General features: G+C 42.4%; 1 protein-coding gene across 1 annotated transcript in view; it reads left to right on the top strand.

The window, feature by feature from the left end:
* The window catches only part of LOC106570218 (protein FAM135B), a 58,484-nt gene that overhangs the window by 14,975 nt on the left and 23,635 nt on the right, over positions 1–19,874 (top strand). Inside the window, exons 2-5 of the mRNA XM_014142305.3 lie at positions 2,356–2,452; positions 5,752–5,831; positions 16,133–16,287; positions 18,603–18,673. Coding sequence (XP_013997780.1) covers positions 2,376–2,452; positions 5,752–5,831; positions 16,133–16,287; positions 18,603–18,673 — 383 coding nt within the window. The 5' untranslated portion in view covers positions 2,356–2,375. The remainder of the gene's footprint in view (positions 1–2,355; positions 2,453–5,751; positions 5,832–16,132; positions 16,288–18,602; positions 18,674–19,874) is intronic.

Below are 19,874 nucleotides of genomic sequence, written 5' to 3'. Positions count from 1 at the left end.
CAAGATTGTGGCGTTAAAGGTGTTTTACTGCTCTTACAACTCTAGGATTTGGCATAATGGGGACGACATATTACATGTAGTTGTTATACACTCTTCTAGCTTCAAAGACACATCAAAACAAAGGGATCACAGATAAAAACATGATCGTCCGACCCCTTAACGGGGGAAAACAGCTTTTTGCATGGTTTTTGGAAGTTGATTTTAATGCAGATCACAACGAAAAATGCGATGCAGTATGTTTTATTTTCATTTTGTAGCTTAGTTTACTGATAGATGATGTCCTACAGGCGTGGTGGCTAAGCTGTAGTTTGATGGGGCTTCATCGGTCCAAATGTGTGGCTCAGTTGGTAGAGAGAGCATGGAGCTTGCAACAGCAGGGTTGTGGGTTTGATTCACCTTATGTTAAATGTATGCACGCCTGACTGTAAGTCGCTTTGGATAAAAGCGTTCACTAATTGGCATATCTTTTGATATTATATTTGGTAGAATTATTAAATGGGGATCAAACAAGCTGAATATATCAACTGTTTAATAACTGTGACTCGTTAGTACAGTAGAGGTTGATCACGTCAGCACCTGGACTTTAAATCCTAAGCAAAACAGAGACAATAAACACAACGGCTTCTACCATATTGTAGTAATGCATGGCAGTAACAAACTTACCCATGCTATTGCTAACTGCTGTTACTATTATCATGATAAAAGGCACTCGAGAGAGAGAGTGATGTCGTTATTGAGAGGAAGGCCAGACTGCGATATGTGGTTGTTTTATCAACCTAAGCTGAATGCACTGACTGTAAGTCGCTCTGGATAAGAGCGTCCGCTAAATGACAACAATGTAAATGGGAATGTGTGAAAGAACACAGTCTACAACATAGTATCATTATGATTAGAAAACACATTAAGGAGTGACTGGGAAGACGGTTAGATTGTGAGTTAACACTTTCACATGTACTGTAGAGCAGGAGCCGTCCCATCAATTTATAACCTTTTTGTAAAACTTCATCCCGGGTGTCTCTCCATTCATCTCACTGTTCCATGCTGAGGTTGTATGCAGTCAAGGTGCCTGTTGACTCTGTGAATAGCTTCCTGGGAGATGGAAGGATCAAGGCAAACACTTCCTAAATGACTCATTGTTTGTCTAATTAGAAACCATGGTGGAGGAGAGTGTGTGTGTGTGTGTGTGTGTGTGTGTGTGTGTGTGTGTGTGTGTGTGTGTGTGTGTGTGTGTGTGTGTGTGTGTGATATATATATATATATATATATATATATATATATATATATATATATATATATATATATATATAGTAAGCATCCTCTCACTGTGAGGCCTGAGGTCAACTGAGTCACAGAAGCTCTACAGTGAAGAAGACAAATGACTTTGTTCAATGATTAGGTGATACATGTCATGGTTGGATTCGATTTTGATTCCTTGTGAATGCCTTTGTTTGTGAAAGGATGCTAACTTGGCCATGAATTCACTGATGAATCATGAAGGTACTGCTGGCTTTGTCACTGCAATCATAAAACAATGGGGCTCGTGCAATAGAGCATTTTCCAGTGTGTTGCTCACACTGCAATACCGTGTGTGTCTTTTGTGACAACATTTTGACCCCTTGGGTCTTTCTCAAGTCTTGAAATACTGTAAGTTACTGTAAATAACTACATTATATAACTGTAAATAACTGCACCTTAATAACTGTAAATAACTACACCTTAATAACTGTAAATAATTGCACCTTAATAACTGTAAATAACTACACCTTAATAACTGTAAATAACTGCACCTTAATAACTGTAAATAACTGCACTGTATAACTGCACCTTATTACTGTAAATAACTGCATCTTAATAACTGTAAATAACTACACTGTTTAACTGTAAATAACTGCATTATATAACTGTAAATAACTGCACCTTAATAACTGTAAATAACTGCACCTTATAACTGTAAATAACTGCACCTTAATAACAATAAATAACTGCACCGTATAACTGTAAATAACTGCACCGTATAACTGTAAATAACTGCATCTTAATAACTGTAAATAACGGCACCTTAATTACTGTAAATAACTGCACCTTAATAACTGTAAATAACTGCACCTTATAACTGTAAATAACTACACTTAATAACTGTAAACAACTGCACCTTCATGACTGTAAATAACTGTACCTTAATAACTGTAAATAACTGCACTTAATAACTGTAAACAACTGCACCTTCATGACTGTAAATAACTGTACCTTAATAACTGTAAATAACTGCACCTTAATAACTGTAAATAACTGCACCTTATAACTGTAAATAACTGCACCTTATATTGATTGATATACTATATTTTCTCTCTGCAGGGGATGACCTGGAACATATCATGTCTGAAGTACAGGGAACGTTGGAGTTTTCTGTAGAGCTGCACAAGTTTCACAATGTGGATCTCTTCCAGAGAGGGTGAGTGTAACGGAGGTGGACCGGTGAATCATGTTCCTGTGATGAGTAACCTTGCCTTGTGACCTGAAGACTTGGGTCAGCTCCCCGGGCTATTAGTTAGGCTTTAGCTCCGAGGGCTAACACATTTCTGTGGCATGTAGGAGACTTTGGTTCAAACTAAAGTCTGACAGTCTCCGTCTGTATCTCTGGCTGCTTCATAGTTCATATTCATACCCACTGCACTGCCGCCGCAGTCTTAATGATACCGCTAAAACGGACAGTTATGATTTAGAAAAGGGTCATCTTTATGCTGCACGGTAGGATGTGTCTGAGGACAGATATGAGTGTTCTACATAGGGAATAGGGTGCTATCTGGGACACAGACACGATGAAGAATAGGGTCATCTTTGTGCCCTACAGATACAGTGTATCTACTGAGAGATTATGATCTGCCATCTGGCTAGCCTCTGGGTTGTGACTCTGGCTGACGGGAAGGTCATCTTTACCCAGATTAGATTTTCCTGGGTCCAAACAGGACAGAGGGGGATGAAGATTTTTCATGTTATAATCCTTAGCTAAACCTGAGTGCACTAATATTAGAGTTTTTATGGATTGCCATGTCTGCCATGTTTCTGCTCCGAACAGCAACAAGGAGGGAGTAGGTCTGATGGGAGCACAGAACAGCAACAAGGAGGGAGTAGGTCTGATGGGAGCACAGAACAGCAACAAGGAGGGAGTAGGTCTGATGGGAGCACAGAACAGCAACAAGGAGGGAGTAGGTCTGATGGGAGCGCAGAACAGCAACAAGGAGGGAGTAGGTCTGACAGCAACAAGGAGGGAGTAGGTCTGATGGGAGCACAGAACAGCAACAAGGAGGGAGTAGGTCTGATGGGAGCACAGAACAGCAACAAGGAGGGAGTAGGTCTGATGGGAGCACAGAACAGCAACAAGGAGGGAGTAGGTCTGATGGGAGCACAGAACAGCAACAAGGAGGGAGTAGGTCTGATGGGAGCACAGAACAGCAACAAGGAGGGAGTAGGTCTGATGGGAGCACAGAACAGCAACAAGGAGGGAGTAGGTCTGATGGGAGCACAGAACAGCAACAAGGAGGGAGTAGGTCTGATGGGAGCACAGAACAGCAACAAGGAGGGAGTAGGTCTGATGGGAGCACAGAACAGCAACAAGGAGGGAGTAGGTCTGATGGGAGCACAGAACAGCAACAAGGAGAGAGTAGGTCTGATGGGAGCACAGAACAGCAACAAGGAGGGAGTAGGTCTGATGGGAGCACAGAACAGCATCAAGGAGGGAGTAGGTCTGATGGGAGCACAGAACAGCAACAAGGAGAGAGTAGGTCTGATGGGAGCACAGAACAGCAACAAGGAGGGAGTAGGTCTGATGGGAGCACAGAACAGCAACAAGGAGAGAGTAGGTCTGATGGGAGCACAGAACAGCAACAAGGAGGGAGTAGGTCTGATGGGAGCACAGAACAGCAACAAGGAGGGAGTAGGTCTGATGGGAGCACAGAACAGCAACAAGGAGAGAGTAGGTCTGATGGGAGCACTGAACAGCGAGACAGAGAGTTAGAGAGTCCAAGTAACTGATGATGTAAAGATAACACTGTGATTTGCTATTGTAAGTTCAGGAGAAATGTACAATTAGGTTAATTAGGTTTAAAATCTTATATACAGCCCTGAAAAAGCCATTCACTTGTAGGTTTTATACAAACCCTATAGAGGAGTTATTGCATTAAACGGAAGTCTTTGTTTGATGTTTAAACCAGGAGATGGTGATAAGAGCAGGGCAGGCCTTCTAGTTGAGCTTATTGGAGGGGGAATTAGTCGCTTCTAACGCTGCTCTTGATGTTTTAATCTGGTTTGATTAATAATCCTGGCTGTAGTTTCTAGGAGCATGTCTCCATTCGAAGTCCTCTGTTTATCCGTTGATGGCGTTCTAACTAGCAGCAGGGACAACGCCACAATTAATGTTTCCGCTGTTGTTTTTATTGGAAATGTGTTCAAATGTCATAATGATATCAAGACAGACTACAGGTATATTGAATATCGTATCCACATCCCCCGCTTCTCTCTGTAATGTTTTTTCTACAGTACACTCTGACTCTAAACCGTAACAGGCCCTACAATGCGTTGTGTGCAGTTGCGCTCTCACCTGCTTTAAGCTTTTTCTGAGCGATTACTCTACCCTTATTTATTTATCAACCTTAAAAACCTTATCTGTCCTCTTCACTGTCACGCCTTCATCTTCCAGAGGTGGTCACTCACTAAAACCCTGCTGATACCATGTCTGTGCTCACAGCTAGGCTCTGGTCTCTTCCATTGCCGACAGATCTCAGGGGGCGCAATGCTTTTATACAGAACCACATCCATTCACACTCCGATATTCAAAGTGACCTTTGAAGATGCGTGTTTCACTGCACTCTTGGTGCCCGTATCTTTTTGACGGGGGACTGCTGTATGTCAGCATTAGCAGGATGATAATACTATATTGAATTGTTGTTATATTTAACCCTTATTTTACCAGGTCAGTTGACTGAAAACACTGTCATTTACAGCAACGACCTGAGGAATAGTTACAGGGGAGAAGGGGGGAATGAGCCAATTGGAAGCTGGGGGGTGGTTAGGTGGCCAGATTGGGAATTTAGCCAGGACATCAGGGTTAGGACACCCCTACTCTTACGATAAGTACCTAGTATGCAAGAGACAATTACAAATGATATTATTAGGTATGTAATATCTGTTTTATCAGCTATTGTATAGAGCTCTACTACTGTTGACCTTCAAGCACAGACAGCAGCAGACTCACTGAATGGATGTGCATTATTATGAGTAATGTATTATTTATTGCTATTTGATCCTGTGCTTATTAATAATTAAGGTACATTTGTACAATTCTTTACCAGTTGTGTTTAACAGGACAGTACTAGCCTTTCCAGCTATTTCTTTCCATTCCATTCTGAACATTTGTTTCATATGCAGTAGTATGTGTCTAGTGATGTGTAGTGATGTGTACAGTATTGCCGGTATGTGTTTAGTAGCTATGTACAGATGTTTATGTTAATTTGATCATCCTGTTGTTGCAGACATTTTAAAAAGACTGCTAAAGTTTGTAATTTCCACTTTAAGAAGTCAGACTTGATTTGCCCTAATGTAAAATGTATCAACCCCCTACAAAAAAATGTCCATTAATTATAATCCACAGTTTCTGTTGCTGCAGGATTATTTTCCTGCTGTAGCAAACTGGCTCAAATTAAGATCCTACATCTGTGTAGTAACTGAAGGTATTGTATTGTTTTCTCCCTCCAGATTCTACCAGGTCCGAGCAGGACTGAAGGTCTCTCCTCGTGTACCACACAGGTTGATAGCAACAACACCAGGGAATACAGGTAATGAATTATGTCTTCTCACATTGTGTTATATCTCAATAACGCTTGGTGTTTTTAATGCATAGTTTGCATAGAACTTTTTCTGTAGTTTTACAGATACTAATTCCCACACAGTATGAATCTCACTGATTCTAGCAATGGGTTGGTGGGCAAGACCCACACCAGCTTGTAGCAAACTGAGACGTCTATACTGGTAGTTTGAGTTCATGCATAACTTGCCAGTGGTTGGGACAAATTTTTTACATTTACATTTTAGTCATTTAGCAGACGCTCTTATCCAGAGCGACTTACAGTAGTGAATGCATACATTTCATTTCATTTCATGCATATATATATATATATATATATATATTTTTTTGTACTGGCCCCCCGTGGGAATCGAACCCACAACCCTGGCGTTGCACACACCATGCTGGCGTTGCAAACACCATGCTCTACCAACTGAGCCTGTTAGGCCAGGGACTCTGGTGGGTTGAGTGTGAGAGGATCATGAGTTGTCTGACAGGGAGAATGTTCTGGTTACCATCCTACTACATGATTCCGATCATTTTCTGTGATCCACATTCTTTGGACAGTTTTCTTGGATGTTTCTGAAAACAGTAATCTTTCACAATGTCTCCTTTTTATAGCGTGTGGCCACTGAAACTCTAGAGAATGGGAACGGTAGTGTGTTGGTAGTGTGCGGTGCTGGAGCCTTGTTCTTGACTGTTATCAGAGGGCTCAGGCCAGGGATTCTGTGTTGAAAGATACTGTATGTTGAGTTTTGTTTTACGGTCACTCTCTAGAATCTGAAACGTTTTGATGGAATTCAGTCTGTACCACATGCGTCAGTGTTGCATGCTGGGCAGGAATCTAAGACAGCCATGAAAACTGCTGATCTTTGTCTTAGAAATGTGAAACTAAAAGGTTTATTGAACATCATTGTGTTGACTAATGATTTAAACATTGCAAGTGCCTCAGCTGGCTATTGTAGCTCCCTCCAGTAACCACGAGCACAACCGTTTCTTGATTTGAACTTCTTTGGGATCTGGGGGCAGTATTGAGTAGCTTGGATGAATAAGGTGCCCAGAGTAAACTGCCTGCTACTCAGGCCCAGAAGCTAGGATATGCATATTATTAGTAGATTTGGATAGAAAACACTCTGAAGTTTCTAAAACTGTTTGAATGATGTCTGTGAGTATAACAGAACTCATATGGCAGGCAAAAACCTGAGAATAATCCAACCAGGAAGTGGGAAATCTGAGGTTTGTAGTTTTTCAAGTGATTGCCTATCCAATATACAGTGTCTGTGGGGTCATATTGCACTTCCTAAGGCTTCCACTAGATGTCAACAGTCTTTAGAACGTTGTTTCAGGCTTCTACTGTGAATGGGGAGAGAATAAGAGCTATTTGAACCAGGTGTCTGGAAAAATGCCATGAGCTCAGTCACGCGTGCGGCCGTGGGGGCGAGCTGAGTTCCTTTTCATTTCTGAAGACAAAGGAATTGTCCGGTTGGAATATTATTGAAGATTTATGACCAAAACATTCTAAAGATTGATTGTATATGTTTCCATGTTGACATGTTTCTACAAACTGTAATGCAACTTTTTTGACTTTTCGTCTGAACTTAGTGCATGCGCCTTCTGCATTTGGATTAGTGAACTGAACGCGCAAACAAAAAGGAGGTATTTGGACATAAATATGGACTTTATCGAAACAAAACAAACATTTATTGTGGAACTGGGATTCCTGGGAGTGCATTCCGATGAAGATCATCAAAGGTAAGTGAATATTTATAATGCTATTTCTGACTTTTGTTGACTCCACAACATGGCGGATATCTGTATGACTTGTTTTGGTGTCTGAGTGCTGTACTCAGATTATCGCATGGTGTGCTTTTGCCGTAAAGCCTTTTTGAAATCTGACACAGCGGTTGCATTAAGGAGAAGTGTATCTTTAATTCTATGTAAAACACTTGTATCTTATATGAACGTTTATGATGAGCATTTCTGTAAATTGATGTGGCTCCCTGCAAAATCACTGGATGTTTTGGAGGCAAAACATTACTGAACATAACGCGCCAATGTAAACTGAGATTTTTGGATATAAATATGAACATTATCGAACAAAACATACATGTATTGTGTAACATGAAGTCCTATGATGTAACGCTCGTCGTTAGGAGGAGACCAAGGCGCAGCGTGAGTTGGGTTCATCATACTTTATTTTAAATGTGAACCAACAAAAACAATAAACAATACAATGAACGAAAAGCTAAGCGTGCAAACACATGCAACACCAAGACAAGATCCCACAACTGACTGTTCGGAAAAAGGGCTGCCTAAGTATGATTCCCAATCAGAGACAAGGAATGACAGCTGCCTCTGATTGGAAACCATACTCGGCCAATCAAAGAAAAAACAACATAGACATACAACACATAGAATGCCCACCCCATGTCACACCCTGACCTAACCAAACAGAGAAAAACAGCTCTCTCAGGTCAGGGCGTGACATATGAGTGCCATCTGATGAAGATCATCAAAGGTTAGTGATTCATTTTATCTCTATTTCTGCTTTTTGTGACTCCTCTCTTTGGCTGGAAAATGGCTGTATGTTTTTTTGTGACTAACATAATCATACGGTATGCTTCCGCCGTAAAGCCTTTTTGAAATCAGACACTCTGGCTGGATTAACAAAAAGTTAAGCTTTAAAATGGTGAATGATACTTGTATGTTTGAGGAATTTTAATTATGAGATTTCTGTTGTTTTGAATTTGGCGCCCTGCAATTTCACTGGCTGTTGTTGAGATAGCGTCCCACATATTCCAGAGGTTAACTGACGGCTTTATTCTGTAGTTTTAGTCAGAATTATCACCTTCCGTGAGAACTATAAAGTAAATGAAAATACAGTTAAGCACACTCTTACAACCTTCTTGTCTTACGAGCGACTTATTAGCTTGGTATAACTCTGAAGTGCTTACATACATAAACAGTTTAGCCGGAGCTATAACAGTATCAGATTAAACACATGAATAAAGGAAAAATACCTCATTGGCTGCTTATTACAGAAGGGAGGAAATCAAAACTTCACACTTAATATTCCTGGCATGAATTCACGCTTCATCCTTAATTATTATAACGTTACTATCCTAACATTCACACTTCAACCTTTACGAACTACACCCGAAGACATGAAAACTTAGCTAACACAGCGCGGGATTGCCATCACTCCAAAGGTGTGTTGCTACGATAATGATCCCCGTTACAACAGTTATTAGCCACGTAGTTCCGCTTGTCTTATCATTTCCACCGCATAGCGAACAGGTAAACAATTCAAACAAAAAACAACGACATAGACTTACAGGTTAATTGTCAGTTTCAGCTATAAATAGACTGCATGTTCTGTAACAGAGAAAGTAGTCCCTCTCTTCCTCAGAAGAGTCCCACAGAAAGAGAAGTGACAAAGTTCCCATGGCAACCAAGTGGCTCCTGCCTGTTTTACATTGTCTCAAACAATCAGTTTAGGGGTGTGAAAGTATTCACAAGAATTTTGTTATATCATGACAGAGTTACATAGCAGAGTTAAAACAAAATACATGTGTGTTGAGAGAACAGAGGAAAGCTGGCCTTGGACCCGCCAATAGTAATACTCCTTGTTGTTATTGGTTGAGAGTGTTTTCTCTCTGTGAGGAAATGTGAAAATCAGTCTAGCTTATGTGCATGATGTAATTTCTCCATTTGTGTTGCATCACAACGACAATTGTGTTGACTAGGTACCCGAGACTGTTCCAGTAGACTGGGCTGACACACTGTTATTGTCCTGTACTGTAGTCCCATCAGCATTAGCAGACAGATCTGGTCCTCTGGATAAGCAGGAAGACATATTCCAGGCATATTATTGGATTTGTTGTAATAAAAAAAAAATCTATTTATAGTTCATTATGATTGGAAAAGGACGGAGGGAACAGTGTGTGTGTGCATGTGCGTGAGTGTGTGCATGGCTGCGGTACTATGTGATGTTCCTTCTTTGACAAGGGCACGCGTGGTTGCGGCTACAAAACCCCCTTGTTGTGTCGGTCTGACCCTGACATTGAGATGTGACACTCAGGCATTTAATCAGACCCACCAGCCACCTGTTCCTCCTACTGAGACATTAATAATGTCACACTGACCTATGTAGGGAAGTCAGGGAGGCATTGATCAGACCAATGTGACCTGTTGTATGGAGGAGCTTCCCATGGTGCTGTGCAGTATAAAACAGCATAGTATTTTACTCTATCAGTTTGGGAAGTAGAGTGCAGTATATAATGAGCTTTTAAATGTATATTGAACTACAGTATGCATTGTATCCAGTCTTTGATTAGAGAGGAGAACTGCATAAAGTGGAGGGCATCGACTTGAGCTAAATTGCGTCATTTAGCGCCCATAATATGTTCAGTCTGATGTTGATAATGTTATGTTTATTGTCCATAATATACTACATGACCAAAAGTATATGGACACCTGCTCGTCTAACATTTGATTCCAAAATCATGGGCATTAAGTTGGGCATGGAGTTGGTCCCCCCTTTGCTGCTATAACAGCCTCCACTCCTCTGGGAAGGCTTCCCACTAGATGTTGGAACATTGCTGCAGGGACTTGCTTCCATTCATCCACAAGAGCATTAGTGAGGTCAGGCACTGATGTTAGGCGATTAGGCCTGGTTCGCAGTCGACGTTCCAATTCATCCCAAAGGTGTTCGATAGGGTTAAGGTCAGGGCTCTGTGCAGGCCAGTCAAGTTCTTCCACACCGGTCTTGACAAACCATTTCTGTATGGACCTCGCTTTGTGCACCAGAGCGTTGTCATGCTGAAACAGGAAAGGGCCTTCCCCAAACTGTTGCCACAAAGTTGGAAGCACAGAATAGTCTAGAATATAATTGTATGCTGTAGCGTTAAGAATTCTCTTCACTGGATCTAAGGGGCCTAGCCCGAACCATGAAAAAAAAGCTTCACCATTAGTCCTCCTCCACCAAACTTTACAGTTGGCACTATGCATTCAGTCAGCTAGTGTTCTCCTGGCATCCGCCAAACCCAGACTCGTCCATCGGACTGCCAGATGGTGAAGAGTAATTCATGCATTTTCACTCCTCCAGAGTCCAATGGCAGCGAGCTTTACACCACTCCAGCTGACGCTTGGCATTGCGCATGGTGATCTTAGGCTTGTGTGTGGCTGCTCACCCATTCAAACCCGTTTCATGAAGCTCCCGACGAACAGTTCTTGTGCTGACGTTGCTTCCAGAGAAAGATTGGAACTTGGTTGTTAGTGTTGCAACCGAGGACAGACAATTTTTACGTGCTACACGCTTCAGCACTCGGCGGTCCCATTCTGTGAGCTTGTGTGGCCTACCACTTCGCGGCTGAGCTGTTGTTGCTCCTAGACGTTTCCACTTCAGAATAGCAGCACTTACAGTTGACCGGGGAAGCTCTAGCAGGGCAGAAATTTGAGGAACTGACTTGTTGGAAAGGTGGCATTCTATGAAGGTGCCACGTTGAAAGTCACTGAGCTCTTCAGTAAGGCCATTCAATCAAATCAAACAAATGTATTTATAAAGCCCTTCTTACATCAGCTGATGTCACAGGGTGCTGTACAGAAACCCAGCCTAAAACCCCAAACAGCAAGAAATGCAGGTGTAGAAGCATGGTGGCTAGGAAAAACTCCCTAGAAAGGCCAGAACCATTCTACTGCCAGTGTTTGTCTATGGAGATCGCATGGCGGTGTGCTCAATTTTATACACCTGTCAGCAACGGTTATGGCTGAAATAGCCAAATCCACTATTTTGAAAGGGTGTCCACATACTTTTGTATATATAGTGTATGTGCACATTCAGCATTAATAGTTTGTACTGATTATCTCTGCACTGCCATACGATAACATCTACAAATAATTTGCTGTAGTGCAGAATATTCATATAGCCTAGACCACAGTATCAGGATTGCCTGCACACACGAAGTGCAGCAGTGCCATAGTATCTGTACACAGTGAGCGTCGCTAGCTACATTGCAGCAATGCACAATGCAGTAACATTATATTTCCATATTCTAATTGGAGGGCTTAGCCAGAGCCCTCTTCCCCATCTCCCTCCCCTCTCCTGCACTCCTCCTCTACAAGGTCACGCATTACAGCTATATGCCTTAACTACAGACAGGACAGACAGGGCTACCAACCATAAATTCACCAGCCAATGATAAGCTCTGCTCCGGCCAGCCAGGAGAAAGACATTTATCAACCACAGAGACTTCGGAAATAATCCACCCACCGTACTGTGGGAGATTAAAGTGTTGTGCACTTGACATTTCAATTGTCTGGTGCCCTTCAGACAAAGTGTGAAGGACTGTCTCGCTTCTGAATCCCAGCCATTTAATTACTGTAATTCATATAGAAAAACATTGTGGTTTGTTAAATCAGGATGGTGTTATATGAATTAGTTTAGCGTTTACTGTTCTGCTGCCTCCTTACTGTAGCTTAACTCTAAAGGTATTATGTCACACAAACAGTAAGAGAATATCAGAGAGAGAGAGAGAGAGAGAGAGAGAGAGAGAGAAAGGAACGTGAGATGGAGAGAGAGAAAAAGAGAGAGTGAACAGGACAACATACAACATTATTAAATCAATGTACACAAACAACAAATGTGCGTTTACAATTGGCAAAAAACACACACGTTTCTTTCCACAGGGCCGTGGGGTGAGACAGGGATGCAGTTTAAGCCCCACCCTCTTTAACATTTATATCAACGAATTGGCGAGGGCACTAGAACAGTCTGCAGCACCCGGACTCACCCTACAAGAATCTGAATTCAAATGTCTACTGTTTGCTGATGATCTGGTGGCTCTGTCCCCAACTAAGGAGGGCCTACAGCAGCACCTAGATCTTCTGCACAGATTCTGTCAGACCTGGGCTCTGACAGTAAATCTCAGTAAGACAAAAAATAATGGTTCCAGAAAAGGTCTAGTTGACAGGACCTCAAATTCAAATTCCATCTAGACACCGTTGCTCTTGAGCACACAAAAAACTATACATACCTCGGCCTAAACATCAGCACCACAGGTAACTTCCACAAAGCTGCGAACGATCTGAGAGACAAGGCAAGAAGGGCCTTCTGTGCCATCAAAAGGAACATAAAATTCCACATACCAATTAGGATCTGGCTAAAAATACTTGAATCAGTTATAGAACCCATTGCCCTTCATGGTTGTGAGGTCTGGGGTCTGCTCACCAACCAAGAATTCACAAAGTGGGACAAACACCAAATGGAGACTCTGCATGCAGAATTCTGCAAAAATATCCTCAGTGTACATTGTAAAACACCAAATAATGCATGCAGAGCGGAATTAGGCCGATACCTGCTAATTATCAAACTCCAGAAAAGAGCTGTTAAATTTTACAACCACATAAAAGGAAGCGATTCCCAAACCTTCCATAACAAAGCCATCACCTACAGAGAAATGAACCTGGAGAAGAGTCCCCTAAGCGAGCTAGTCCTGGGGCTCTGTTCACAAACACAAAAAGACCCCACAGAGCCCCAGGGCAGCAACACAATTGGACACAACCAAATCATGAGAAAACAAAAAGATAATTACTTGACACATTGGAAATAATTAACAAAAAAACTGAGCAAACTAGAATGCTATTTGGCCCTAAACAGAGAGTACACAGTGGCAGAATACCTGACCACTGTGAGTGACCCAAACTTAAGGAAAGCTTTGACTATGTACAGACTCAGTGAGCATAGCCTTGCTATTGAGAATGGCCACCGTAGGCAGACCTGGCTCTTCAGAGAAGACAGTCTATGTGCACACTGCCCACAAAATGAGGTGGATACTGAGCTGCACTTTCTAACCTCCTGCCAAATGTATGACCATATTAGAGATACATATTTCCCTCAGATTACACAGACCCACAAAAAAATTGAAGACAAACCCAATTTTGCTAAACTCCCATATTTATTGGGAGAAATACCACAGTATGCCATCACAGCAGCAAGATTTGTGACCTGTTGCCACAAGAAAAGGGCAACCAGTGAAGAACAACCACCATTGTAAATACAACCCATATTTGTGATATTTTCCCTTTTGTACCTTAACTATTTGCACATAATATGACATTTGAAATGTCTTTCATCTTTTGGAACTATTGTGAGTGTAATGCTTACCATTCATTTTTATTGTTTATTTCACTTTTGTTTATTATCTACTTCACTTGCTTTGGCAATGTTAACATATGTTTCCCTTGCCAATAAAGCACTTAAATTGAATTGAGAGAAAGAGAGAGAGAGAAAGAGAGAAAGAGAGAAAGAGAATGATTGTATGTGCACAGTGGCACAGTGGATGAAGTATCTCATTTGTAATGCTATAGAATATTCATTATTTGGTTGCAAACATACTGTATATCTGTACTCGTATTACTCATAACTAATTGCATCCCTTTAAATCACAGTGAAGCCTCTTTAGTGCCTTGCCAGTTCTGCTCACTGTCTCCCTCTGTCCCCTCCCTGTAGAGCAGAACTAGAGATGCCATGTTTTTAGATGAGCCTGGAGTACTGAGCATTCACCCTCATTACAACTTTGTTGACAAACTGACTCTTCATCTGTAATAGGCTAGGATTGGTTTGGAATGAAATGAGAGTATTTCCACTAGCTGTAGCACATCATGCTGCCAACACACAACAGCCACACTGCCTTTCACTAAATTTAGTACACAATCTGACACTCATGCTGGTTGAAGCGACTGCTCTTTCTGGAGAGGGATGCTGAGAGAGGGAGAGAAGGGGAGAACAGAGAGAAGAGACAGAGAAACAGAGGGTGCGAAAGAGAGAGGGGGTTGGGGCATAGAGTTCATATCTACCTCTATATTACAGAGGTAGATAAAAGGAGAGCACCTCAGTGGGGTGCTTCCTTCACAAAGGTCTATCACAGCTGCACCTCCAGCAGCCAGCTGCAGACAGCTGCTGTCTCACATCTACTCTACAGAAACAAGCAGAAAACACCACTGACTATATAGAGATTTACTGGAAAACCATTTATTTTTATACCCAGTGTCAAGTGTCAGTGTGCAGCGGGTAGGATGGAGTCAGGCGCAGGACACAGAACTGAGTAAAAACTTCCTTTACTCGAATAAAACAACAAAATCCTTCCACGCAGGGAAACACACCAGCTCACAGAAATCTCAACCACTTAACAATGAACAAACGCACAAAAAACATGGGGAAAACAGAGGGTTAAATAATGAACATGTAATTGGGGAATTGAAACCAGGTGTGTAAAACAAAGACAAAACAAAAGGAAAATGAAAAGTGGATCGGCAATGGCTAGAAGACCGGTGACGTCGACCGCTGAACGCCGCCCGAACAAGGAGAGGGACCGACTTTGGCGGAAGTCGTGACACCCAGAGAAATGTCAGATTGTATATAATCCATTCAGCACTGCTTCTGAGCCTCAATTATGTGGAGGACATGAAATGACAGTGATGGGAATGGTGATGTGTATGTCATGTATGATGATGATCAGGGCCGCCTCTAGCCTTTTGGAGCCCTAAGCGAGATCTGGTTGGGGGGCATAACCACCTCGCTGGCAAAACATTTAAATTCATTTCCTGCAATTCTATACTTTTTGCCATGGGGCAGAGAGAGCATTTTGCAGTTTAACAACACATTTCATGCAATTGTATTAATTTTGCCATAGGCTGAGAGAAAATTGGGCAGTTTTAAAGCTAATTCTCTGCCATTATACACATTTAATCAATTGGTGGATACATTTTTTGGCAGTTTAAAAGCTAATTTCCTGCAATTCTACACATTTTGCCATGACTTATACCAGGTTCATATGATATCTGAGTGAGAGTGACTAACAAAATCAATGTGACCAGGCACGTACCTTGCATGCCTGGTCAGTAATTCAGCCATGATTACTACAAGGTTTAGATAACTGGCTAGACTAACTTATCTAGCAATCGATATAATGTTAGCTGACATGGGCTAATTGAGTGACTATCAGTGACTGACATAACAAGAGAAAAATTGCTGATGCACAACCAAATGTCGAAATTGCACCTTGTGTATTCTACTATTCTAACTGTCAATAAGAAGTTGAGATCCCAACTGACTTCCAAAAAATAAATTCAAAAATAGACAGACAGACAAGTTATTATATTTTGATCGGGGGCCCCCTAGCTGCCACGGGCCCTGCACGCAGCACATAGTTCGCACATAGGCAGAGGCAGCACTGGTGGTGATGATGATGACGATGATGATACTGCTGATGATGCTCTCTCCCCTCCCCCTAGGTGACTGTAGTTTCAGCTCTGCGGGGGTCCATGATGGGGTCCATGAGGACACTACGGTGTTCAGCCGGATCTTCCAGATCCTCTACCGAAACGAAGAGGTCAACGTTGATGACCGCATGCTCTTCAAGGTCCACCTGCTGCTGGACGGGGAGAGGGTGAGTCACACACACACACACACACACACGGTCAATTTAACCACTTAAAGAGTTTATTTCCCAAATGCTAAATCAACCAATTGATGTTACAAATGTATCATTTGTACAGTTCTTTATTAGAAATATAGTTATTTCTTACATTTCACTGTGTAAAACCTAGCAGTACTACTTATTTCTCTGAGAGTGAGGCAGATATATAACATTTAGCAAAAAAACTGGATAATTTGTCTCTCTGAAATGAAACCATCAAGTGATAGAAACTAAGTGCTAGATTTTAAACAAATACGTCTGTCATTTAATGATTAGATAGTGAAAAAACACACCTATCACTTTCATAATTTCTTTAAAAAAAGCTAATTTATGAACATTTCTGAAAATGGATATATAGTGTTTTGGAATAAAACCCTTCACTTGTTGGATCTGAAAGGGATTTGCTTGTGGTCCAGACTGAGCAGTATGGGTGAGAAAGTCTGAGGAAGCTTGTGGAGCTGCCAGACAGCTATTGATGAAGTATCATATACAGTTGAAGTCGGAAGTTTACATACACCTTTGCCAAAGCACCCCCACAACATGATACTGCCACCCCTGTGCTTCACGGTTGGGATGGTGTTCTTTTTGTTTCATCAGACCAGAGGATATTTCTCCAAAAAGTACAATCTTTGTTCCCATGTGCAGTTGCAAACCGTAGTCTGGCTTTTTTATGGCGGTTTTGGAGCAGTGGCTTCTTCCTTACTGAGCGGCCTTTCAGGTTATGTCGATATAGGACTCGTTTTACTGTGGATCTAGATACTTTTGTACCTGTTTCCTCCAGCATCTTCACAAGGTCCTTTGCTGTTCTGGGATTGATTTGCACTTTTCTCCCCAAAGTACGTTCATCTCTAGGAGACAGAACGAGTCTCCTTCCTGAGCGGGTTGACGGCTGAGTGGTCCCATGGTGTTTATACTTGCGTACTATTGTTTGTATAGATGAACGTGGTACCTTCAGGCGTTTGGAAATTGCTCCCAAGGATGAACCAGACTTGTGGAGGTCTACAATTTTTTTTCTGAGGTCTTGGCTGATTTCTTTTGATTTTCCCATGATGTCAAGCAAAGAGGCACTGAGTCTGAAGGTAGGTCTTGAATACATCCACAGGTACACCTCCAATTGACTCAAATGATGCCAATTAGCCTATCAGAAGCTTCTAAAGCCATGACATCATTTTCTGGAATTTTCCAAGCTGTTTAAAGGCTCAGTCAACTTAGTGTATGTATACCTCTGACCCACTGGAATTGTGATACAGTGAATAATAAGTGAAATAATCTGTCTGTAAACAATTGTTGGTAAAATTACTTGTGTCATGCACAAGGTAGATGTCCTAACCGACTTGCCAAAACTATAGTTTGTTAACAAGACACTTGTGGAGTGGTTGAAAACGAGTTTTAATGACTCCATCCTAAGTGTATGTAAACTTTTGACTTCAACTGTACATACAGGAACCTACAACCTAACCTACAGAGTTAAACAGGAATCCTGGTTTCATCAGATTCATCTTCAGCTTGTTGGGTACATGGCAGGTCAGCTCTCCTAATTTATTTATTTAAAGTCGGCTACCTACCTGGCAAGTCTCCTAAATTTAGAATTTTTCATTAAATGCATGACACATTATTTATGTGAAGGTGAGAAAGAGAGGGATGTGGGCTGGAAGGGTAGATCAGATTTCAGCCATCCCCTCTTCTTCCAGAGGTTAACTCCTTTTCTCTCTCTGTCTATCCCTCTCACTTTCTCCATTTCCCTCTCTCTCTCCCCCTAACCTCTCTAGCCCTTCTCTCTCCTTCCTTCCCATTCCTCTCTTCCCCCTCTCCCCCTCTCTCTCCCTCTCTCTCTCCCACATCTCCCTCTATGTCCCTCTCTCTCTCTCGCTCTCTCCTTCCCTCTTCTTCCCTCAGACTCTGATAAGAAGGACAAAAATAGAACTCAATTTCCCCAGAGCATGTGTTTAATCAATCAGAATATCAATAGGATTTGACAGAGCTGTTTGTTCTACTACACAGAGCAGGGTGTGTGTGTGTGTGTGTGTGTGTGTGTGTGTGTGTGTGTGTGTGTGTGTGTGTGTGTGTGTGTGTGTGTGTGTGTGTAAGGCAGAAGATATCGTAGAGATACTAATGACAATACCATAGACACATTAACAGCTCCTTATGGTTTATTGTCTCACAATAATATTGTTACACTGATATGGATGTTTTATTACCCAAATATGTTTTTTTTTATTGCAGATTTGTCTAATTGAGGTTGATCCAGTCTTGTTGATATTGTGACTGTGTTTCTGTTCTCACAGGTGGAAGAGGCTCTGAGCGAAGTGGACTTTCAGTTGAAGCTGGACCTTCACTTCACAGACAACGAGGAACAGTATGTTACACACTCGGTTACATATTTTCTTTTCTCTGGCACTTTTTTTTTGTCTTTCTTCCCATTGCTGTCTCTCTTCCTATCCTCCCACCCATCTCTCTGTCTCTCTTCCTATCCTCTTCCTATCCTCCCACCCCATCTCTCTGTCTCTCTTCCTATCCTCCCTCCCTCTCTGTCTCTCTTCCTATCCTCTTCCTATCCTCCCACCCCATCTCTCTGTCTCTCTTCCTATCCTCTTCCTATCCTCCCACCCCATCTCTCTGTCTCTCTTCCTATCCTCCCACCCATCTCTCTGTCTCTCTTCCTATCCTCTTCCTATCCTCCCACCCCATCTCTCTGTCTCTCTTCCTATCCTCTTCCTATCCTCCCACCCCATCTCTCTGTCTCTCTTCCTATCCTCCCTCCCTCTCTGTCTCTCTTCCTATCCTCTTCCTATCCTCCCACCCCATCTCTCTGTCTCTCTTCCTATCCTCTTCCTATCCTCCCACCCCATCTCTCTGTCTCTCTTCCTATCCTCCCACCCCATCTCTCTGTCTCTCTTCCTATCCTCCCTCCCTCCCCATCTCTCTGTCTCTCTTCCTATCCTCTTCCTATCCTCCCACCCCATCTCTTTGTCTCTCTTCCTATCCTCTTCCTATCTTCCCTCCCCATCGCTCTGTCTCTCTTCCTATCCTCTTCCTATCCTCCCACCCCATCGCTCTGTCTCTCTTCCTATCCTCCCCCATCTCTCTGTCTCTCTTCCTATCCTCCCTCCCTCCCCATCTCTCTGTCTCTCTTCCTATCCTCCCTCCCTCCCCATCACGCTGTCTCTCTTCCTATCCTCCCTCCCTCCCCATCTCTCTGCCTCTCTTCCTATCCTCTTCCTATCCTCCCACCCCATCTCTTTGTCTCTCTTCCTATCCTCTTCCTATCCTCCCTCCCCATCTCTCTGTCTCTCTTCCTATCCTCTTCCTATCCTCCCACCCCATCGCTCTGTCTCTCTTCCTATCCTCCCACCCATCTCTCTGTCTCTCTTCCTATCCTCCCTCCCTCCCCATCACTCTGTCTCTCTTCCTATCCTCTTCCTATCCTCCCACCCCATCGCTCTGTCTCTCTTCCTATCCTCCCCCATCTCTCTGTCTCTCTTCCTATCCTCCCTCCCTCCCCATCACTCTGTCTCTCTTCCTATCCTCCCTCCCCATCTCTCTCTCCCTCTCCTCAG

This window comes from Salmo salar, chromosome 14 (assembly GCF_965601325.2).
Source record: "Salmo salar chromosome 14, fSalSal1, whole genome shotgun sequence".
NCBI lineage: Eukaryota > Metazoa > Chordata > Actinopteri > Salmoniformes > Salmonidae > Salmo > Salmo salar.
This window is presented reverse-complemented; position numbering and strand designations above follow the sequence as displayed.